The following is a 22,680-nucleotide window of genomic DNA, read 5'->3' on the forward strand; positions in this document are numbered from 1 at the left end:
CCTGATACCCCACTTTAGAACCCTACAGAACCGGTCTTCTGACCATCTGGACCGGTTCTGGAGTCCAGAGTGACATTTTGTTTGACCATAAAAGAAGTTCACACTCATTTAGAGATCTGTAAAGAAATAATAATAATAATAATAATAATAATAATAATAATAATAATAATAATAATAATAATAATAATAATAAACAACTCTGATCTTTTGTTTTCTGTAAAGTGTTTAAATAATGCTTTTCTCCAGATGAATAAACTGAAGTAGTTAACCGACACTAAGTAACGCAGGGTTTTGTTTTGTTTTGTTTTTTATCATAAAATTCCTCAGAAACACGTCGTGGTTTGACATGAAGTTTATTCTGAAAGGTTCGTGACGAGTTTCCGCTGAATGCTGCTAGCTTTACATGCGGATCTTTTTTTCAGTTTAACGGATCCAGGTTGGATCAAAGTTCCGAGATTCTCCCGCAGACTGAGTCCAGAACCGGACCAGAACTACTTCTACGGACCAGAACCGCCTTGTTCCGTGTTCCGGTCCCAAAGTCCGGGGACGCTGAAGTCTCCTCGCCGCCGATGCTAACGTCTCTTTAACCGTCCAGCCGTTAGGTTCCGTTGGTCCAAACATGGAGACGAACATCACCCTGTTCGAGCTGCTCAATCTGTCCATCGGTTCCCCTCACAAAGGTACGGTGAACTTCCACGCCCTCCACGCGCTGCTGCTGGAGATGCTGAAGCTGCTGGACCTGCGGGAGGCCACGACCCTCTTTAAGTTCAGCCCTCCCGGGGACCGAGTGCCCGACGCCCCGCTGGCTGCTCCGGTGATGGTTCTGACCCACCCCTCCGTGTCGGACCAGCTGGTTCCGCTCAGTTCCGACCTACAGAAACTGACAGACTCGGTCTCTGTTCTGGATGGAACCGGAGGGGACGACCTCCGAACCTCCGGGGACGGAGTGTCACAGGTGAGGAGAACCCGGCCAGGTGAAGCTCATAATAATAATAATAATAATGTGGATATTAGTAGAAAGTTTACTTTAGTAAAAAAAATATTTAAAGTTTCTTGTTGAATAAAAACTGAACAGTTTCACATCAGAGTGAAGAACTACAGCCTGGGGCGATTTACTGGGTTTGGACTGAACCGGAACCAGAACCGGACAGCTGCTCAATGGCGTGAATACTTTTCCACAGCACTGTAGTTGCCATGGTAACCCAGGATGGCCCTCTAAGATGATCCTCTGTGTCACGTCATAATTATTCCCCAGGGAAACGTTGGAGGTGTTCCTGGGAGCTCCAGGGGTCAAAGGTTATATTTCTAATGAAGGTCGATGGTGGAGCTGCTCGGTTCTGCTCCGATTCTGCTGACCGGACCAGAACCGGAGCCGGTCTGCTTTAAGCCGCTGATGACAGACAGACGGCTCAGGTGATCTCAGAACCCCCGGACCGGACCGGGCCGGTCCGCCGATCGGACCCCCACAGAGCCACTAGCAGTGGACCGCTACCAGCTGACCCGCCGGGCCCGACGGGGAAACCTGCAGGTTAATGAGTGACGGACCTCTGGAGCTCAGAGCTAACAGAGCAGAACCGGGGCGGAACCCAGACGGATCCGGCTGAATGTTAATCATTTTAAATGAGGCCCGATTAGACCTGGTCTATCAGAACCATCAGGAAGGTCCAGATTAACCCGGTTCTCTCTGTCCCTGCAGGCCTTGAATCTCATCGAGGAGCTGCAGAAGAACAGAGACGATATGAAGCAGAAGACGGAGCATCTGCAGTCCAAGGTGTGTTCATGTGTTTATTGTTCATGTGTTCATGTCAAACATGTTTTGTTAAAATAAAGAAAACAAATAAAAGGACAAACATTCATAACTACAACAGATTAATGAGCTTTATGGACAAGAGAAAACTTGTCCATAAGTTACACAGAGGTGTAGCATGCTGTCTCTGTCCTCTTTGGAGTTTGTTTCACTTCACCACTCCACCCATTGCCTGGTCAATGCATCTCTGCAGGTCTTGGCTCTTGTGATGAGGGAGCTTGGACACACGCTACACTGGTCCACACTTACTGAGCCTTGTAGGAGAACACTACAGGCCCTTCCTGTGGCTCCGGGAGAACTGTTTGGCTCTGGTGCCTTGGATCATACAGCTTAGGCCTCTCAAACAAGGCAGAAACTAGCAGGGCTTCACAGACGTGATCACCAACCAGTTGGCACTTGGGCGGCTGCCGGTTCCTCACTGAAGTCCTCGGTCCCGTCTACTTCGTTCATTGACTCCCAGGGTCCAGTTCCAGGTCAGAGATCAGTACAGAGACCTGCTCCAAGTCAGGCAGATTGGGCTGGTGTCCAGACTTTATGCCCCTTTTGGGCTGCACAATCTGGCTGACGTCCCCACAGGCTTTCAAGGGGCCAGGGGGCCTGCAGAGTATGTTTCAGTCGATTATTTTACCCCGGGACAGCTCAGCGACTGGGTTGCACACACTCTGGCCTTGTGAGTGCTGTCCACCATGTCCCAGGGGCACCATCTTTAATTCTGATGCTGGTCCCCTGTCCCTGAACAGGTCAGGATGATGACCGTCCGTGACCTGGTGAAGGCACAGGAAATCTGCAGCTTGGTGGCCAAGGGTGCTATAATGTCTGTGAAGACCCTGATGAATCCAGGGGAATTTTATTCTGAGTATGTTTTCGTTCTGGAGAAAACCGGGGGTCTTGGACCTCTGAATATATATCTTAAGGTCATACCTTTTCACATCCTGATCACCAGGGAAGTTTTGCAGGCAATTTCGCCTGGCAATTGTTTCACTTCTATAGACCTTACAGAAGCTTATTTTCATGTCCCAATTGCTCCGCCTCAGTGGCGGTGTTACATCCCCAAGGCAGTCTAGGGGTATTGGAGAGGGGCTGTAACAATAGATAAACCAGGGAAAAATGAAGAGACAAAACCAGAAGGGTAAAGTTAAAGTTTTATTCTTTAAGAATAATCTGAAGAAAAATCAAAGGCGAAAATGAGAACCTAAAAGAAAAGAAAGGGGAGAGTAACAACAAAAACCAGGGTTTCTAGCAAACAAATCTTCCATCACAGCACCACAAAGTTGCAGCACACATGCTGCCCAATTGGCCAAGAGGCCCTGAAAATCAGTTTCCCAGCTGGCCTTATACTCTGCTAATCAAGAGGCAGAGTGAAACCAGCTGGGCCTGCTTAACCTGCCGGAGCTCAGCAGCAACCTGAAATGGGGGGGAAATCCTACATGCAGCCACCACTGCATGTAACAGGCAGTTTGTTTGTTTTGCTTTCCAAGGGACGCATGTCCAGTTTGGGGTCCTTCCATTTGGATTTTTGCTGTCTCCCAGCGAGAATTCACCCAGTGTGTTGCAGTTACCCTCTGCCTGCAGGTACAAGGGTTAAGAAACTTCTCGTACCTGAACGACTTGCTCATTTGAGAAGCAACTCGCAACCAAGCAGGCCAGGACACCCAGTTGTTGCTCGGTCATGTGAGGAGCCTGGGGCTGCTTTGCAGATTTCTGTGAAGTAGCCAGAAAAACAGTTTGACTACCTCACAGGAGACAATCTTCCTGGACGTCGCTGTGAGTTCTGTCTCAATGACTGCTTACCCTACAAGTCAACAGTATATTGAGCATGCTCCCAGAATTCAGACACAACATGCTGCCACCTCTTGTGCAGTATCTTTGCCTTTTGGGCATGCATCTAGCGTGCTGTCTTTAGGGTTGTTCTCATTGTGGCCTCTCAAGATGTTGATCAATACCCAGATCAATACCCAAGTGGGACCAGGTCAAGGAAACTGTTGTGCTTGACTCAACACCTTCTGACCTTCTGACCAGACACCCTACGGAGAAAACCCATTTCGGCCGCTTGTATCCGCAATCTTGTTCTTTCGGTCACGACCCAAAGCTCATGACCATAGATGAGGGTGGGAACGTAGATCAACCGATAAATCGAGAGCTTCTCTTTTTGGCTCAGCTCTCTCTTCACCACGACGGACCGGTACAGCGCCCGCTTGACGGCAGACGCTGCACCAATCCGCCTGTCAATCTCCCGCTCCCTTCTTCCCTCATTCATGAACAAGATCCCGAGATACTTGAGCTCCTCCACTTGGGGCAGGACACCCACCCCCCCTGACCCGGAGAAGGCACTCTACCCTTTTCCGGCTCAAGACCATGATGGCCTCGGATTTGGAGGCACTGATCCCCATCCTGGCCGCTTCACACTCGACTGCGAACCGCTCCAGCGAGAGCTGCAGATCACAGCCTGATGAAGCCAAAAGGACCACATCATCCGCAAAAAGCAGAGATGAGATCCTAAGGCCACCAAATCGGATCCCCTCAACACCTTGGCTGGTCTAGAGATTCTGTCCGAGAATCGGTGACAAAGGGCAGCCCTGGCGGAGTCCAACTCTCACCGGAAACGAGCCCGACTTACTGCCAGCAATGTGGACCAGACTCTGACACCGGTCATACAGGGACCTGACAGCCCGTATCAAAGGGCCCGGTACCCCATACTCCTGGAGAACCCACACAGGGCTCCCCGAGGGACACGGTCAGATGCCTTCTCCAAGTCCACCAAACACATGTAGACTGGTTGGGCGAACTCCCAGAACCCTCCAGGACCCTGCCAAGGGTGTAGAGCTGGTCCAGTGTTCCACGACCAGAACCAGAACCACACTGTTCTTCCTGAATCCGAGGTTCGACTATCCGATGGACCCTCCTCTCCAGGACCCCTGAATAGACCTTGCCAGGGAGGATTAAGAGCGAGACCCCTCTATAATTGGAGCACACCCTCCGGTCCCCCTTTTTGAACAGGGGGACCACCACCCCGGTCTGCCAATCCAGGGGAACTGCCCCTGATGTCCATGCAATATTGCAGAGTCGTGTCAGCCAACACAACCCTACAACATCCAGAGCCTTAAGGAACTCCGGGTGGATCTCATCCACCCCCGGGGCCTTGCCACCGAGGAGCTTTTTAACCACCTCGGCGACCTCATCCCCAGAGATTGGAGAGCCCAACCCAGAGTCCCCAGGCTCAGCTTCCTCAGTGGAAGGCATGTTGGTGGGATTGAGGAGGTCTTCAAAGTACTCTGCCCACCAGCCCACAATGTCCCGAGTTCAGGTCAGCAGCACACGATCCCCACTATAAACAGTGTTGCCCTCCTGAGATGCCGGATGGTCAGTCCCGCCGTCCCTCAGGCTCCTCCAGTGATTCAGTGACATAGCTGCAAAGGGTCAGTAGCATACTTCCATAATCGTAGTTTTATCATAAACAAATAAAATAAGGTGGGTGAGAACCAGTGTCAAAACCGGGATTAGAACCTCCCTGTTTGGACCGCAGTCGAGCCGAGTGTTTGTTCTGCAAACTAACCCTCTGCCCTGGTAGGAAATCCAAGCTGTTCTGCTGAAGTGGACTGGTGTCTGATCCGGTTAGACCCAGTTTATCAGAACCGTCAGGAAGGACCAGATTGACCTGACAGCTCATGTTCTCCCTGCAGGCCTCGAACATCATTGAAGACCTGCAGAGAAACAGCGCAAATCTGAGGGAGAAGGCAGAGGAGTTGCAGCACAAGGTGAGTCAGAAGCTACCAGAACCAGGTTTAGAACCTCGTAGCAGTGTTTGTTCTGCAAACAGGTCTGCAACCCTAGCAGGAAATCCAACCCACACTCTGCTGATATGGAAACGGTGTCTGAACTGATTGATCAGCACTATCAGGAAGGTCCAGATTAACCTGAGGGTTCATGTTCTCCTACAGGCCTTGAAGGTCATCGAGCAGCTGCAGGACAGCAAAGATCTGAAGGAGAAGACCGATGACATGCAGCACAAGGTGGGTCAGAACAAGATTTAGTAGCAGTAAGAACCTGGGTCAGAACCAGCGTAATTTGACTTTCTTTGACATTAAATTCTTGAACAAGCAAGATATATTCTGCCAAACATGGATACATTTACTGGTTTCGACCAGCTTAAACCAGTAAAACCAGTCGCTGCAGTTGTTTTTATTCCTGTTTAAATGAATAAAAATCCAGAATATTCAGATTATTCTCAGTCCTCCTCCTTCTGTGTTCAGATGGAGGTGCAGGCAGGTCTGGAGAACTGCTGCCAACGTCTGGACGTCCTGGACAAGGCAGTGGTGAGTCTGTAGGGCTGCACTCTCACCTGTGGGGGTGCTCTAGACAAAACTTCTGCAGATGGTCTCTGCTTCTGATTTCTACTGGAATCTGGAGTCTATTGTTTCTGAGCTGAGCAGAACCGGAACCATGAACTGGACCTGAACGAGGTCAGAACTTCTCTCATTCTGTGTTATGGTTCCAACAGGAATCCATACAGGAACTCTTCCAGATGTATCCGGACCCAGAGGAGCTCAACCAATGTGTGACCTGGGTCCAGTTGGTTGAGAAGGACATGGAGGTTGATGAGGTAAGGAGAAGAACCTTAGAGAGGAACCAGTTCAGTGAACTGTTTGTCCCAAAGGGATTCACTTTCAGAATATCCGAAAACAACCATTTCTGGCAGTTCTGATGACAGATCTGGGAATTAGTCAGGAAGTAATGTACACTTCTTGGTTCCATCAGTGGATGTTACCCTCAGATCTGTGTTTCTGCAGAAACTGGTGACTTCAGAGGTTCTGGACCAGCCCTGGTTGGTAGAACAGACTGGACCTGACCCTTCAGCGCCGTCCTCTGGTGTCCCGGCGCCATCAACTGGTGTACCGGTGCTATACTCATGTGACAATGAGCCGTCCTCCGCTGCAACTGCGCCGACCTCTGGCACTTCTGTGCCAGCCTCTGGTGTACCAGTTCCATCCCCAGGTGCCTCTGCACCATCCTCTCATCTCTCAGCGCCATCTTCTGGTACCTCTGCAGCATTTGCCGATGCCTCTGCACTGTCCTCCCATCCCACAGCACCGTTTTCCGGTGCCTCTGCGCCGTCCTCTGGTGCCTCTTCACCATCCTCTGGTGTCTCAGTGCCGTTGTCTGGTGGTCCCCTTCACCCAGAGAGCTCCCCCCCGTCTGCTGCTCCATCTTTTCCAAGCATCTCTGCCAAGGATCGGTCCTTGGAAGCAGCAGCAGACTCCACTCAAGCCTCCTCTGATGGGTCTGAAGGCGGAACAATAGCTGGGGACCGGGGCAGAGCCACAGAACCACAACCTGTGACCTCATCTGTCCTTCCAGGGTCCACCCCAGAGACTGTACCACAAGCTGGAGCACAAGATGGAGCACAAGCTGGAGCACAACCTGGAGCACAAGCTGGAGCACAAGCTGGAGCACAAGATGGAGCACAAGCTGGAGCACAAGCTGGAGCACAAGCTGGAGCACAAGCTGGAGCACAAGCTGGAGCACAAGCTGGAGCACAAGATGGAGCACAAGATGGAGCACAAGCTGGAGCACAAGCTGGAGCACAAGCTGGAGCACAAGCTGGAGCACAAGATGGAGCACAAGATGGAGCACAAGCTGGAACACAACCTGGAACACAACCTGGGGCACAACCTGCTAAGGTGGCCTCCAGCATCACTCCTGCGTCTTCTGCAGGGATTCGTGGAGATCTGAAGAGACCCTCGGAATCTGCTATGAGTAAGACCTACATCCTGCAGATGGAGGAGTTTTTGAAGAACATCAGGAAGTTACAGGAGAGGGTCACCCAGCTAGAGGCCCAGACAAGGATTCTGGAGGAGGAGAAGGTGGACTGGACTGGGTTGGCCCAGTTTATCAGCTCCAGAGGTAATGTTAGCCAAACATCTCCAGGTCGTACCTGGTGAGGTGTTTCACTAGGCGCCCTGCCCAGGTGACCAGGTGTTTTCTCCTCAGGTTCTCTTGACGTCCCTGGCGGCAGCACGGCAGATCAGGTGCAGCAGCACCAAGCTCTGATGGAGAACCTGAAGACCGAAGACAAGGTGAGAACCTGTTGCTCCACTCAGCCTCCCATCACTCTGTTCTGGTTCCAGTTCTGGTTCTGATGGGCTGACGTGTCTTCTGAAGCTGGAGCATCTGGAGGACATGTTGGACAACCTCAGGAGCCAGGAGACGGGCAGCAGCGCAGCAGGAGCGGCAGATCATCCTGATCCAGGGATTAAAGATCTCACTCAGCAGGTGTCTGACCTCAGGTAAAGATAGAGAACCTGAAACCTGTCCCACCAGGTAAACCAGGTGTTGGTCAGGTGGGCTGCTCTCCTGTGCAGGTCTTCCCTGGTCCAGGTGGAGCAGGAGGTGGAGCTCCTGAAGGAGAAACAGGCTCAGAGTGAGGAGAGAGCTGCAGACCATCTGCAGGACCAGGTCAGAGGAGAACCTCCTTCCTACCATCCTGCACCCTTCCTCCAATCTAACCTCTGACCTCTGCCCTCAGCTGAACGACCTGCGGGGGACGTTGGAGGACACCATTGTGTCTCTGTCGTCCCAGCTGTCCAGCAGCCTCCAGCAGGAGGTGGAGAAGAAGACGGAGGAGGCGGAAGAGGAGGAGGCGGAAGAGGAGGAGGCGGAAGAGGAGGAGGCGGAAGAGGAGGAGGCAGAAGAGGAGGAGGAGGCATTCAGCAGCTCGGTGGAGGTGGGCCGGAAGCTCAGCCTGCTGTTCCAGAACTATGAGCAGCTGGAAGACACGGTCAACCTGCTGGTCCAGCAGCAGCAGCAGGGCTCAGCTAGGGACGGCCTGGACGAGGACCGAGACATGGGCAGGGTCAGTCAGGGACAGGGACAGGGACAGTGGCGAGTCCGCCACAGGGACGCGGCCGGACCTTTATGGACTCTCTGTGTCTGTGTTTGGGTCAGAGCCTGGACCTGGTGTACGACGTCCAGAGGGCCATCCAGGAACTGCAGGCTGAGTGCGAACGCCTGCAGGAGGCAACCAGGAGTCTGCATGAGGACAACCAGCAGAAGCAGGGACACATCGAGGTAGGCGGGCCAACACCTGGGTACTGACGAGCTGGACTACAGACGCTTTACTGACAGTGGACCGACTTTGCACACCTGGAGACGTCGTCCACCTGGAAACACTCAGTGATGGCGGCTGCTTCCACAGGAGCTCTACAAGACGGCAGAGGAGCTGCAGGTGAAAAAGGCCGACAAGCTGATGGTGGAGAGCGAGATTGTGAGTTCTGCTCCTGGTTCTGGTGACCTTGAATCTCTAGTTCCAGTGGAGATGCTGGGAGCTGCGTCGGCGGCTGATGACGGATTTACTGTCCCCTCAGAAAGCGGACAAGCTGGCCCTGGACAGCAAGGTGAGCCGTCTTCAGTTTGACGCGGCGACGGAGCAGCTGACCTCCATGTTCCATGAGCTGCTCAACAAGATGACGGGTCAGGAGCACGACTGGCACCAGCTGGTGGACAAGCTGTCCACCGACATGGAGTGCAAGGTACCGGTCCTCGCTAGAAACCCGGCCCGGTTCTGGTCCGATGCGGAGGTTCTGATCCGTGTGTGTGCAGCTGAACCGAATGGAGTTGGACTCGGTGAAGCTGCAGCTGGAGGAGCGCTGGCGCAGCATCCTGAAGAAGCTGCAGACGCAGAGCGCGCCGCTGGAGGACGACGCCGCCGGCATCAGGAAGTGAGTCCGGCCGGTTCCGGTTCAGGTCCGAAGTTCCGTTCATTATGGAACGGTATGATTTGAACGGTCTGTCGATCCCCCAGGAAGCTGCTGGAGCGGTTCCAATGCCTGTCCTGTGACCGCGTCATCATGAAGCAGACCCCCGGCCCGTGAGTCGACCCAGAACCCCCGGTTCTGTTGTCGTGGCGTCCTGTCCCTTTAATGTGACATCACAGCTCTGTCTCCTTCCCCAGCATCGTGCAGACGCTGCCGATGTTCCCTCCCTTCCCCGCGCCGAAGTCCGCCCGGCCCTGGACCATGGATCAGATCCGCCAACACTACCGCAGGTGAGTCCGGCACCAGAACCAGAACCACAGCCAGCCCGTCCCACATTCTGTCCCAGCAACAGTTTTCTATCAGGGTTGATCTGAAAAGTGCGGCCTGCATGTCGGTCTGAACGACTCCGCCACACTTTTTGGATTTTTCTCAGTGAATCGTTTCGTCGGTTCTGACCCGGTTTGGGTCGATCTCAGAACGTCAGAGAAAATGTGAAGTTGTTTTATAGAGGGGGACAGAATGAGCTGCCATATTGGACCTTCAGAACCAGCTGTGTGTTGTGATTCCAGCCTGACGCCCGGAACCAGCCAGCGCCGGGTCCAGCTGCAGAAGAACCACGCCGACATGCTGCGGCAGCTAGACAGCATCGAGCGCCAGCGCCGCCTCCGCCAGCGGTGAGTCAGGCCACCGGTTCTGACCTGGTCCATTCCCGGATCCATGGCAGAACCTGCGGTCGGGACCAGCTCTAACCTCCTCCCGGTCTCTGTGCAGCCCCAACCGGGTCGCCGAGTCGCCAGCCCGACCAGCCGGAGTGCCGCACGCCAGCACGTCTGCGGGTCAGCGCCGCAGCGGCCCCCAGCACCACCGACTGCCGACCCAGGCCGAGGGCGTGGACCTGATGCAGGTGCGGTGGTAAATTTGTTTTCCGGTTGGTCCATGAAGCTACACTAAGCGTGTTCAGTCTGTCCGCTCACCTGCATTCATGCACCCGCCGCGCTCTTCACCGGATGGCTGCCGTATCCCAGGCAACGCGCCGGTCATTTAAAGGATGCTTATTGGCCCCCCAAAAACAATAAAAAGCCGGACATTATCACAACTCAATGACATACCGGGCCCAACTTGAAAATTGGACATTATGCTGCTAACGCTTAGCAACAACTCAGAGGCGGAACATGGTGCGCTAAATAACAAAACATAATTTAACGAAGCTTTGAGGCAAGAAGGGGGTCAGCAGGGGGCGCCTCTGTCTGACTGCCCCAGGGCAGCTGTGGCTACTATCCAGTAGCTCCACCATCAGAGGAGCAATGACTGACTCCTTGTTGCTATGGTTACGCGTCATAGCAACAGAACCAGGTATAAAATGTTTTGGCAAAAATCAGTCCAGCTACACAGACCCCAAAACACGAAGGAACGATTGCCCCAAAAAAGCTAATTTTCCCCCATAAAGACAGGAACAAAAGTTTCTTACAAACAGAAAGTAACAGACCTACCCAGCCTGCCACCTGAGCAACCTTTGACCTCTGGGTTCCAGGAAGCCGACATCATCGGACGAGACGGGCGGATCTACAAAGGACGCTTCAACATCGGCCAGCTGAAGAGCACAGAAACCAAGTTGCCCAACATCGTCTCCAGAGACGGTGGGTTCTACTGAGTCTGGACCCGGCTCCGGTCCTTCTGGACCCGGCTCCGGTCCGTAGTTTAGAGCTCTCTCTCTCTGACGGCTGCAGGTAAACTGAAGGAGAGGACCAGGAGCGCCCCCAAAGCCCCCGCTGCGTCTCCGGAGGCGGAGCCTAGCCCTCTGGCCACGCCCCCGTCTCTCAGCACCAAAAGCCTGCAGCCCAGCCAACCAGGTGAGACCTGGAGGTCCGGTTCTGATCCAGTTCTGGTCTGGTTGGTCTTATACAACTCTAACACCATGCTGTCTTCTCCTCTGCAGCCTCCAGCGGTTCTGGTCCGGACTGGGCCGTGTCGGCCGTGTCGCCTCTGGGCTCCGTCAGTCCGCTGTCAGCAGCAGAGAGCGAGCCGCTCGGCCTGTAGGGGGCGGCGCTGAGCCGAAGCGCTGCTGCTAATATTTTCAGATCAGTTCAGGAATAAAGCTCACTGAACACATCTGATGGGTCCAGGAGGTTCTGTTACTTATTACCTATTAATCCATGGTGGTTCTGTGACCGCAGGTTGGTGACCCAGCTGTGGGATCATCAGGGGAAGTTCACGGCTGCAAGCAGCTTCCTGTTGCCAGAAACACCAGGCGGCAAGCCGAAAGGGTTCTACTGTGGAATCCCGGTTCCAATCCGGTTCCACTCCGGTGTATGTCTGAACACAGATCAGGTTTTTTAACGCGACCCAGGCCACTTGCATTTCCGATCCGTATCTGAGCTTTCCAAATGTGACCTGTGACCCCTCCGACCTGAACTTCATTCAGACTCGACATACGTCACCATTCTGCGTCGTGAAAAGCAGTGAAGAAAAGGAACAGCCATGGCGGACGGCGAGGGTTAGGTTGTTAATGTTCCGGTTAATCATGCGATACGCTGCATCGTTAGCATCTACATTTACTGAGCTCTTCTTCTTCTTTGTGCCGGTTACCACACCACACCAACTTTATTTATGAAGCACTTTATACACCCACAGGACCAAAGTGCTATCCACAATCATAAAATACAATGCGATTATAAATAGAAAAGACTGAAATATAAAATACATATTAATATACAGACACAATAAAACAAAGTGAAACCTCTCAGATTTTGCCAAAAGCCAAAGAAAAAAGATGGGTCTTAAGAAGGACTTAAAAGCAGCGAGTGAAGAGGCCAAAGGAAGATCATTGCTTAGCTTGGGAGCTGCCACAGAAAAAGCCCGGTTCCCTCTGAGCTTGGACTTTGTCTTTGGTACCTTCAGGAGCAGCTGATCATCTGACCTGAGGGAACGGGACGGTGTGTAAGAATGTAACAGCTCAGACAGATAGGGAGGGGCGAGGCCATTAAGAGCTTTAAAAACAATTAAAAGGATTTAAAATGAATCCTAAAATTTACTGGCAACCAGTGTAAGGAAGCTAAAATAGGGGAAATATGGTCATATTTTCATGTTCCTGTTAAAAGACGTGCAGCAGCATTTTGTACCCTCTGAAGCTGGGAAATATATAAATCACTGAGTCCTATATAAAGTGCATTACAGTAATCCAGCAGTGTGGTCACAAATGTATGGATCACTGTTTCAAAGTGCTGTCTGGAGAGAAAAGGTTTTACTTTGGCAGCTGCCTTAAGTGGAAAAGGCTGGATTTTACAACGGCTCTAATTTGTGCTTCCAGCTTAAGACCAGCATCCATCTTGACCCCTAAATTTGTAATAACTGGCTTGACATACTGGGCCAAAGAGCCAAAATTGGTCAGGGAATCTAAAGTGGATCTGCCAAAAATCACCACCTCTGTCTTATCCTCATTAAGTTTCAAGAAATTTAGGGCCACCCAGGCCTTCAAATCTTCCAGACATAAAAACAGAGACTGAATGGAGTCTGCATTCTTTAGTAGTAAATATATCTGTGTGTCATCTGCATAACAATGAAAAGCAATCCCATATTTTCTATAAATAGAGCCAAGAGGAAGGAGGTACAACAAGAAAAGAAGAGGGCCTAGAACTGAGCCCTGTGGGACACGACAGTGGAGCAGAGGGAGACCTACGGGCATCAAGACAGACACAGAAAGGCCAAATAAGATTTAAACCAATCCAGCACGATGTGACCGATCCCCACCCACTGTTCCAAACAGGAAAGTAAAATGCCATGATCGACTGTATCAAGAGCAGCTGATAAATCCAAAACAACACAGTCACCAGAATCAGTTGCTAAAAGTATAACATTAAAAACTTTTAAAAGAGCTGACTCTGTGCTATAAAATGGTTTAAAACCTCTAAAATGTTATGTTCATTAAGATAAGCTGATTATAGACTACCTTCTCAAGAATGTTTGAAATAAAAGGCAGTTTAGAGATGGGTCTATAATTCGCCAGAACAGTAGGATCCAAAATCGGTTTCTTAAGTAGAGGCTGCAGAACTGCATGTTTCAGAGCTTTAGGAGCAACACCTGAGGACAAGCTGCTATTTACAAGAGCAAGGACTGAAGGACCTATAGTAAGAAAAACATCTTTAAATAATAGGAGAGGAATAGCATCATCTGGAGAACCAGTTGGCCTGAAGTGACCAACCGCCTCCTGCAATGACTGCAAGGTCTCACATTCAAAGCTGTAAAACAGCAGAACAACGACTGAAGGGTCATCAGGGACGATCTGGGCCCTAATAGAAACGACTTTCTCATCAAAACAGTGTAAAAAGCTTTCAGTAGGTGAAGTTTCCATAAAACCACTATGTGGATCATTTAGAACAGAGTTAATAGTTTTAAATAAAATAGCAGGATTGTGACTGTTTGATACAATCAGACCGGACAGGTGTCTTCTTTAGGCGTCTTTTACAATCCTTTGATAACGGCGCCAGCATTCCTTCAGGATTTGGAGCGACACCTGTAGTTTGTCCTTTTTCCATTTGCGTTCAGCTCTGCGACAGTCTCTCCTGCAGCCCAGTGACCTCATTTTACCAGGGTTCATGCTGGGATTCTGGAAATCTAATTTTTAGTGGTGCCACCAAATCCAGAGCTGCTTTACTGGTAGAATAAAACCAGTTGCTGAGTTCCTTGGTGTTATTTCCCACAGCCTCTGGGATGGTACACTTCTGATTAAAAACAAGAAAACTGACCAGCAGTAGTAGAGTTAAGAACACGACAGAATCGAGCTGCAACGCCTGCTTTAGCTTTAGCACAGGACAGCGTTATCTCAAATAAGACAAGCATGTGGTCTGAAAACAATGAGTCACCAATGACTAAACTAAAAACTGGTAGACCACAAGATAAAACCAGATCAAGAGAGTGACCAGGCTCATGGGCAGCACCAGTCACAGACTGCACCAAATTAAAAGAACTTTAAGAAATGACTGAGCCATAGGTGAAGTAGGACAACAGACATGAATATTAAAATCACCAACAATGAGAACTCGGTCATACCTTGGTTGGCAAAATACTGAGCGCTCTCTATGTGTGATGTCATGGCGCCCTCTACTGGGCATGCGGGCACTTTCAGGTTGTTTGCAGTTCACAGATCACATATAAGTTGCATTTATTTGGAAATATGAGCGACAAAGCAAAAAAAAACAAAAAAAACCACATCGGATGTCTGTCCTTCATCCTGAAGGGCGAACATGGCCTAAATTTCTCTTTTTTTTCATACAGAGAAGCTGAAATCTTCGATTGGGTGATAAAACAGACGATTCTGAGCTTGAGTTTTTATGTCACCACGGGCCGGATTCAGGTTCTTGACCTGGGATCTCACGCTAAAGCGGCGTACGCACAGAAAGTGTGCAGCGCCATGTTTTACGCACAAGTTGGCATGAAAATGAACGTGGCGTGAAAGACATGCCGTGAAAATGTGAGACAGCCACGCAAACTTTATCTGTGGACAATAAGAAACTAAATGGCGCCAAAACTCATCTAAACACACTGAAACCAGAGAAACCAGGGCTGATCAAACAGTTTGATTATTGATCAGGTGATCAGGTGTGGAGACAATCCCAGGTATATCAGTAGCTGCACCAAGGTGAGCCGCTACCTGAGGAGCTTTGGCTCTGATGGAGAACATGGAGCCATTGATCAGAGATCAGATTGATCTGCTGGTTTCTGATCGTTTAGATTCATCCAGACTGATCATCCTGGAGCTCTATGGAAGCAACTTTTCTCAGATAAAAAGCTACCTTCAAAAATTTGATGAGAATTGAATGTGGTAACAATGTGAGGAAGGTGGATCAGATGTTCAGTCAGAACAGCTTAACGATGCTTCACTGCTCGTTAGGTCTGGACTGAGATGGACGGTTGCTACTAAAATGATATTTTCAGTTGATAACTTGATGGATGTTAAAACTGAAGGACATATTTTAATTAGTCGTGTTTATTGAACTCCTGGCTCTTCCATAGATGAGTTTAGTAAGAAAATATTAGACGTATGCAAGGCACAAACAAAAGTTAACTTTTATTTGTGGAGATTTTCACATTGATTTGCTGAAATATAATGAGAATACTAAAACAACAGAATTTATAAAACAGTGTTTGGTTTAGGTTTCTGTCCATTCATATTAATATCTACATGAATAAGTAATGAAAGCAGAATTATTAAACTATAATTGGCCAAATGTTCATGTTGATGATGTTAACCAGTCATATAATACGGCTTTGGAAATATTTGTAAGAATTTATAATCATTATTATCCCCTAAAAGAACAAACATCAGAAATAGATCAATCGATTTCATCAGGAGCCAAACTCAGGAAAAATATAAAATACATAAAAATAAGTTAACATCAGTGCTGAGAAAGCAAAACAGAATTATTTTATGCTGCTGCAAAACACAGCAGTGATATTAAGTTAGTTGGAATATAATTAATAGTATTAAAAACAATAAAGAGAGAGATTTCCCAATATGTATTAAATACAACAAGTGAAAAATAAAGAGGAAATTGTTGAAACCTTTGATCAGTAGTTTGTTAATATTGGTTCTAATTTAGTAAACGAACTGCCACACAATTATACATTTAATAATATTAATAATATTCATACAATGTTCCTGAGACGTAGTTAAAAAATAAGAAATCCAGAGATTGTAACGATATTGATATCATGAAAGAGATCATTTATAATATTATTAAACCTTTCATCTTTATTTGTAACAAATTGTTTTGACTGAAACTTTTCTGACAAAATGAAACCAGCAAAAGTTTTTTCATTAAACTGGAGACAAAGATTCACAGACTGCAGGCCGTCGTCACGGAAACCAGGATTCACTGAAATATTGGAAAAATATTCATAAAAACTTTTAAATAAAATAATAAACTCAACAAGATGATCTAGAGTTTATAGGTCTAGTTATTAATGTAGAGTTTATAGATCTAGAGCTTATAGATCATCAGAGCTTATCGTCAGGAACCTGTGACCTGTACAGTTTCTTATCAGTGGTTCAATAGTTACTAGAGTAATAGATTACAATATGTACAGATTAATAAAGTCAAACTGAAACAGTAAAATGTTTTCCTCAAGGCTCAGTAAATTATTTAGACTTTATTTAAACCATATTTTTCAGTGTCCAGTATTTTGAAGTCTATGTTTGACGATACAAATGTATTTTTTTCTGGAAAAAAATATGGATGAAATAATGAAAATGTGGTTAGATTACAATAAGTTATCAGTAAATGAAGAAAAAACTAAGTTTATGCTTTCTCTATTAATCGGATCTATAATAATGTAAAGTTGAAAGTCATCGAGTTTATGAGACATTTTTAGGGATTATTATAGACAACAAATTCAGTTTGTCTCATATTGAATATATTAGAAATAAAGTTGCGAAAACTATGGAAATATTGTTTAAAATATAAGATTTAATAAATGCTAAAGCCTTGCATATCATATTTTCCTCTGGCTTTGCCTTATTTGTCTCAGAAATCTGAGAGAATGCAAGTTAAAAAAACATTGATATTTTAGTTAAGTTGCAAAAAAAAGCTATAAGGCTTATTAATAAAGTGGAATATCATGAACCAACTAAAATTCTTTATTCAAAGTAATACTTTAAAGTTTAAAGAAATTGCATATATATATAAACATTGGAGATAATGTATACATATATCGTCAGGAACCTGTGACCTGTACTATATATATATACATATATCTATCTATATATATAAATATATATAGATAGATATATATGCATTGTGTGTACATGTATGTATATCTAGGATAGAAAATATCTTTTATGACGACAGGCAAGTATAAGTTTTGGCTCCAGGAAAAATGATGGGTTTGTTTATTGTCATTTTTTTGTTTCCTGTGTTTAATGTTGATCATTTACCAAAATAAAGTGACCTGAACCCTATTGGCTGAGAGGTTGCCAGGCGACAGAACTTAAGCAGAAAATGTTTCGCTAGCAAGCAGAAAGTTTTGAGTGGAAGGAGAAAAGTTAGAGAAGCAGAGTGAATATTTGAAAGAGCAGAAGTTTGGAGTAACGAGACATGAAATCCTGCTTTCAAAATGAAAATGTGCTCTGGAAGTTTGGCAGGAAAATTCCCCCATAAACTGTGATGTGTAAAGGAAAGGTGCGCCGGTGTGAGCGTACGCACGGCTTCATACAGCTGAACTTTTCTGTGCGCTGCACTTTTCCAAGTTTGTCTGAACGCCAAGTTTTAGTCTTAATACCTGAGGCCAGAATAAAGATCTAATTTGTGTTCTGATCCACAAAATCCTGGACCTGGACCTGAACCCGGGTTCTCTTTGTTTCATCTTGACTGAGACAGAGTATTTTTCCTGGCCAACACATCTGTGTGAAAGAAATTATTAATCTTGGTGAATTTCCACCCTGGAAAAAGAAGTTTTTTAAAAACCTAACATGAATATGAAGTCATTCATGTTCAGATGGAGTGAACCCGAACGCTTCATAAAGAACACAGATTCTTCTTTATGAAGCGACAGTTCAGAACTTCCTCCCAGGTTCCAACTTTCCGAAATGAATAAAACTGAAGACCACCTTCGTTGCCAGTGGCGGCCATGTTTTCCTGTTTCATATTGCTAAGATGTTTGCTAGCATTTATCAGAGCAAAAATATCCTTTTGAAAGCTAACTACATGCTAGCGCTTTGAAAGCTAACTACATGCTAGCGCTTTGAAAGCCAACTACACGCTAGCACTTTGAAAGCTAACTACATGCTAGCACTTTGAAAGCTAACTACACGCTAGCACTTTGAAAGCCAACTACACGCTAGCGCTTTGAAAGCCAACTACACGCTAGCACTTTGAAAGCTAACTACACGCTAGCGCTTTGAAAGCCAACTACACGCTAGCACTTTGAAAGCTAACTACACGCTAGCGCTTTGAAAGCCAACTACACGCTAGCGCTTTGAAAGCCAACTACACGCTAGCGCTTTGAAAGCTAACTACACGCTAGCGCTTTGAAAGCCAACTACACGCTAGCGCTTTGAAAGCTAACTACACGCTAGCGCTTTGAAAGCCAACTACACGCTAGCGCTTTGAAAGCCAACTACACGCTAGCGCTTTGAAAGCTAACTACACGCTAGCGCTTTGAAAGCTAACTACATGGCTCCATACATTGTAACCATTTTTTATTTCACAGATCCAGCTCAAATGTTTGTATTTTCTAAAACTTTATTGCTAAGCTTTTCTTTTGTCAGAGATCAAACAGTTTCCTAGAAACATTGGAAGTTTTTAAATCTTATAAAAATCCACCATAAAGTTTCTCTTTGACGCTCCAGACCAGAGATAACCCGGCCCGGATGGTTCTGGTTCCGGCCCGGATGGTTCTTCACACCAGATCACAATGTCTTTCATTAAACATATAAAGTCCAACAGCATAATTAAAAGTACAGAAACTCAGGAGGTCCAAACTAAATAAAGGTTTAGATCAATTCGTCTCCATAGCGACAGAACCAGGTGGGTTCAGGAGGTTTGACCCGACCCGGAAACTAAAACCTGAAAATGTTCATGTTCACCAACCCGTAGAACCCTGGCATCATTTAAAGGGCCAAACATCCGGACCAGAACCAGAACCAAACCGGTTCTGGTTCTGGTTCTTTAACTTTAAATGAAATTTGACATTTTTTAGATCTGGAAGCAAAGATGAAAAAAATTCTGATTTATTGATAAAATCTCCCATTAAAGAAGCCGTGACCCAGTTCCGTGACCCGGTTCTGGAATTTAGCCTAAAGAGATTCTGAGGATTTGCGGGTCGGTTCCGGTCGGAGTCCAGTTTGACCCGGAAGTGAAAAATCAACCGGAACAGAAACGAGCTGTGAAGGAGGAGTGTTCTGGTACTGGTTCTGGTTCTAGTTCTGGTTCTGTGTGCAGCAGAAAAACATTCAGGAAACTCAGAGGTTCAGCGTCTCAGGAGCCTTCCTCTGACCTCTGACCTCTGACTCTGTCATGGCCAACATTCAGCATGGAGGAGAACCGGAGCGGTTCTGAACATCTGGACCCAAACGGCTCCCAGTCGTTGAGCGAACAAAGGTTTGGTTCCGGGTCCCACTCGGGTCCAGGACAGCAGAACCGGGCCGGGTTCTGATGGATCCGCTTTCAGAAAGTTTAAAGTCTGGAAAAAAATGGAAATAAAAATCAATTTGAAGCAGAACCGGGTCAGTTTACCTCCAGGCAGAACCCGGCCGGACTCGGACCTGGTGCCTGATATTCTGACCTCATGGCTCTGGGTTCTGAGTCCAGCGGGCCGGGTCAGAATCCTCACAGAACCTGCAGGACTTTCCATGAATCCATGGTTCCTGGTTTCCATCCAGCAGAGACCGACCCGACCAGAACCGACCCGTTCCTCATCTCGGGCCGTGGAGTGCCAACATGGCGGCCGGCTGCTGGGGGCCGCCGGGCGGCGGTGCAGGTGGAGGTGACCTTGATGGTGACCTGTGGGTGAGGGGGGGCGCAGCCAGGGGGGCGGGTGGGGAGGCGGCCCACATGGGGGAGGGGCGTGAGGGGGCAGTCTGACGCCCGCAGCCTGGAAAACATGGCGATGGCGTCCGGGAAGTTAGGGGGCGTGGCCGGCGTGTTCCTGGGCGTCACCGTCTGTGGGAGGAGACAAACCGTTAGACGCTGCTGCCCCTCCCCCACCCGCTGCTGCCCCTCCCCACCCGTTGCTGCCCCAGGACAGATGTGAAAACCAGACCAGCTGATCTTTTCTACATCAGCAAAGGTCTAAAAATCAGCTGCTGGAGCAGAGCTTTGACTGCTAGCCCCGCCCATCCGGTTAGCCCCGCCCATCCGGTTAGCCCCGCCCACCGGTTAGCCCCGCCCATCCGGTCATGTCTGAATGTTTGCTGTTCCGGCTCAGAGATTCTTCTTTATGAAGCCACATTTCAGAAACATTCGGACCCGGCAGGTCGGGTTTCACAGATCGGCCCTGGAGATGAAGCGGCGCCCCCTGCCGCCTCATTCCGGTACTGCAGCCTCCCACTGTTCACCACCAGAACTGAACCGACACAGATGACCCGGTTCGGCCCATGCGGTCCGGTCTGTTTTATTGGGACCTAGACCCGACCCGTGAGTCGGACTCGTTTTAAAGCGATGACGACGTCTGGACTCGGTTATGTAGAACCGAACCGGTCCAGTCGAAGGTCCTGCTTGTTTGGTACCATGCATGGTTCTGCTCCAGGTTTCCAACGCTCCAAACAGAACCACCAACTCTGACCAGTTCTGGTTGGGTTCTGGTACTGGAGGGGATGAAGCAGCTGCTCACCATCTGGTGTTGACCCGGAACGTTGGCCTCCTGGACGAAGGAGCTTAGCGCCATCTGCAGACACAGCAACACAGCAACATCAACATGGACCCAGAACCGGGTCAGAACCAGCACAACATTCCCCTTCACAGTGGCCCTGACCTCTGACCTCAGGACTAGCAGCTTTACATGAAGGTTCAGAACCTTCTGGTCCAGCTGGAGGTCAAAGGTCCTTCAGGTGAATCACATGTTCAACCAACAACTGAACTGTTCTTCCCTCTGATCCGTATCAGAGCCGAACAGTCAGTGAACGGTTCAGTCTAACAACTGAACCGGTTCCTCTCAGGTTCCAACTTTCCTTTAGAAGGTCAATCGGTGAATCTCTCCGGGCTAATCTGGTTCTCAGGCGGATCCGGATGTTGGAGAACTGTTCCTGCCATAAATCCCGGATCATCCAGCACGGAATGACTCACTTGCAGAATGTAAACAAAGGCAGCCATTGGTGGGGAACACCGCGTCCTCTCAGTGGCTAATGTTAGCATGAGAAGCAGCGTGGTCCCCTGTTAATCTTTCCTGTCTGTCCGCTCCGAAACCCGAACCCACTCCCGCTGATCCCGCGACAGGAAGCGGGCTTAAAGCCTCCGCTATCCGGACTCACCTCGAACTGCCAGTGGGCCGCCTGGAGGAGCTGCTTGGCCTGATCGGCGGCGCATCCGGCCGCCAACACGAACTGGTTGATCATCACCTGGTGCCTCAGCTCCTCCATGTTCACCGACATGGCGCTTCCGCCTGTCAGAAAGCCAAACTGGCGAGAAACCCGTCGGTGATCCGGGACAAACCGCAGCGACACCCCGCAGCTCGCTGGCCGTCCGCGTCCTGCCGCGGCCCGCAGCAGCAACAACAAAGAGCTGCTCGCTGCTGATTGGTCCGGAGCGCAAAAAGCTGGAGCAGAGAGGCGCTGATTGGCTGTCACAGTAAACCGATTAAAGTTTGTGAGTTTGGTTTTATTACAGGGGCACTAAATTCATGGGCGGCGTCAAGAAATCTGATCGGAGTTATGAAGCGACCCGCCCGTCTGACTGACCTGGTGAAACTACAGAAGGTCCCTCCTTCGGTCCGTTAAAGTGACGTCATGTGTGAGTGGAGGAAATCATTGAGCTGATTGGCTGCTTTGTCCAAGTCCACCTCGCTGCAGCAAACAGGAAGGGGCTCTACCAACTAACAGGCTCAGAATAATATACATGGGACAGTAAAAATAAAAATGTGAATTATTGCTTGTATCTGTTTAACAATCCTGGTTATTCTTCTGTGAACCTAATTCATTTGTTCGTTATTGACTTTTGCTCAGTTAAATTTCTTATGTATATATTGTAAATTGTATTTTTATTATAGTCGATCATGTTGTTTTTCATGTCTGCTTATTTCTTTTGTTCCTCCTATAATTGGTGGAGATATATAGATATTATTTATAATGTATAAAGGTATTGTTTAAGTCACCTAATTAGCTCTACATCCTGAAGAAAATGGAAAAAATATAATGTTTTAGAAGATCATTTATCTTTTATGGTTCCAGTAATGCCAGAATTAATAATAAATAATAAAGACTTTGTGCTATTCTGATTTAGTAATGTAATTATATTAGCTGTGTTACCACCCCACGCCACTAGAGGCAGTATCAGGCCCGAAAAGATGCGACTAATGAGCAGATTTAGAAGTTCACAGAAAACTACGGAATGTGTTAAAAACTGTGAGCTGTGCTGAAGTAAGTTCAAATAAATGCTGGGAGTGAAAATCCTTCCTAAAGATGAAGATATATCA

General features: G+C 48.2%; 2 protein-coding genes across 5 annotated transcripts; one reads left to right on the forward strand and one right to left on the reverse strand.

The window, feature by feature from the left end:
* The first annotated feature begins 378 nt into the window (after positions 1-378).
* LOC102236367 lies at positions 379-11,667 on the forward strand. Of its 2 annotated transcripts, none has more exons than XM_023349703.1 (22): positions 379-955; positions 1,697-1,771; positions 5,488-5,562; positions 5,746-5,817; positions 6,058-6,120; positions 6,306-6,407; positions 6,595-7,708; positions 7,796-7,881; positions 7,967-8,091; positions 8,167-8,260; positions 8,331-8,657; positions 8,750-8,872; positions 9,000-9,068; positions 9,169-9,333; positions 9,404-9,522; positions 9,606-9,671; positions 9,756-9,848; positions 10,128-10,232; positions 10,330-10,462; positions 11,090-11,195; positions 11,286-11,408; positions 11,495-11,667. In XM_023349703.1, the coding sequence occupies exons 1-22, from the start codon at positions 620-622 to the stop codon at positions 11,593-11,595; spliced, it is 3,672 nt and encodes a 1,223-aa protein (XP_023205471.1). In that variant the 5' UTR covers positions 379-619; the 3' UTR covers positions 11,596-11,667. The 2 variants fall into 2 exon arrangements, with proteins under 2 accessions (XP_023205471.1, XP_023205472.1); XM_023349704.1 differs by having other exon boundaries at positions 8,331-8,528.
* A 7,109-nt stretch (positions 11,668-18,776) lies between these two features.
* On the reverse strand, positions 18,777-21,925 carry LOC102236112 (UBA-like domain-containing protein 2). 3 transcript variants are annotated; one of them, XR_002754164.1, is made up of 4 exons: positions 21,521-21,925; positions 20,884-20,937; positions 19,817-20,213; positions 18,777-19,734 (listed from the first exon to the last, which is right to left on the reverse strand). XR_002754164.1 is itself a non-coding variant. In XM_023349394.1 (4 exons), the coding sequence occupies exons 1-3, from the start codon at positions 21,638-21,640 to the stop codon at positions 19,881-19,883; spliced, it is 507 nt and encodes a 168-aa protein (XP_023205162.1). In that variant the 5' UTR covers positions 21,641-21,922; the 3' UTR covers positions 18,777-19,734; positions 19,837-19,880. The 3 variants fall into 3 exon arrangements, 2 of the variants coding, with proteins under 2 accessions (XP_023205162.1, XP_023205163.1); XM_023349394.1 differs by having other exon boundaries at positions 19,837-20,213; positions 21,521-21,922; XM_023349395.1 differs by having other exon boundaries at positions 18,777-20,213.
* Positions 21,926-22,680: the final 755 nt, after the last annotated feature.

Source organism: Xiphophorus maculatus, chromosome 16 (assembly GCF_002775205.1).
Source record: "Xiphophorus maculatus strain JP 163 A chromosome 16, X_maculatus-5.0-male, whole genome shotgun sequence".
In the NCBI taxonomy this organism is placed as follows: domain Eukaryota; kingdom Metazoa; phylum Chordata; class Actinopteri; order Cyprinodontiformes; family Poeciliidae; genus Xiphophorus; species Xiphophorus maculatus.

Bases quoted from the DNA above. Each gene is read 5' to 3' on its own strand.
- LOC102236112 (XM_023349395.1), bottom strand. From the start codon at position 21,640: ATGTCGGTGAACATGGAGGAGCTGAGGCACCAGGTGATGATCAACCAG. The intron at 20,938-21,520 runs GTGAGTCCGGAT...CTGTGTCTGCAG, and splicing joins CGGCCCACTGGCAGTTCGAG to ATGGCGCTAAGCTCCTTCGT. The intron at 20,214-20,883 runs GTGAGCAGCTGC...CTCCTCCCACAG, and splicing joins TTCCGGGTCAACACCAGATG to ACGGTGACGCCCAGGAACAC.
- LOC102236367 (XM_023349703.1), top strand. From the start codon at position 620: ATGGAGACGAACATCACCCTGTTCGAGCTGCTCAATCTGTCCATCGGT. The intron at 5,563-5,745 runs GTGAGTCAGAAG...GTTCTCCTACAG, and splicing joins CAGAGGAGTTGCAGCACAAG to GCCTTGAAGGTCATCGAGCA. The intron at 6,408-6,594 runs GTAAGGAGAAGA...GTGTTTCTGCAG, and splicing joins AGGACATGGAGGTTGATGAG to AAACTGGTGACTTCAGAGGT.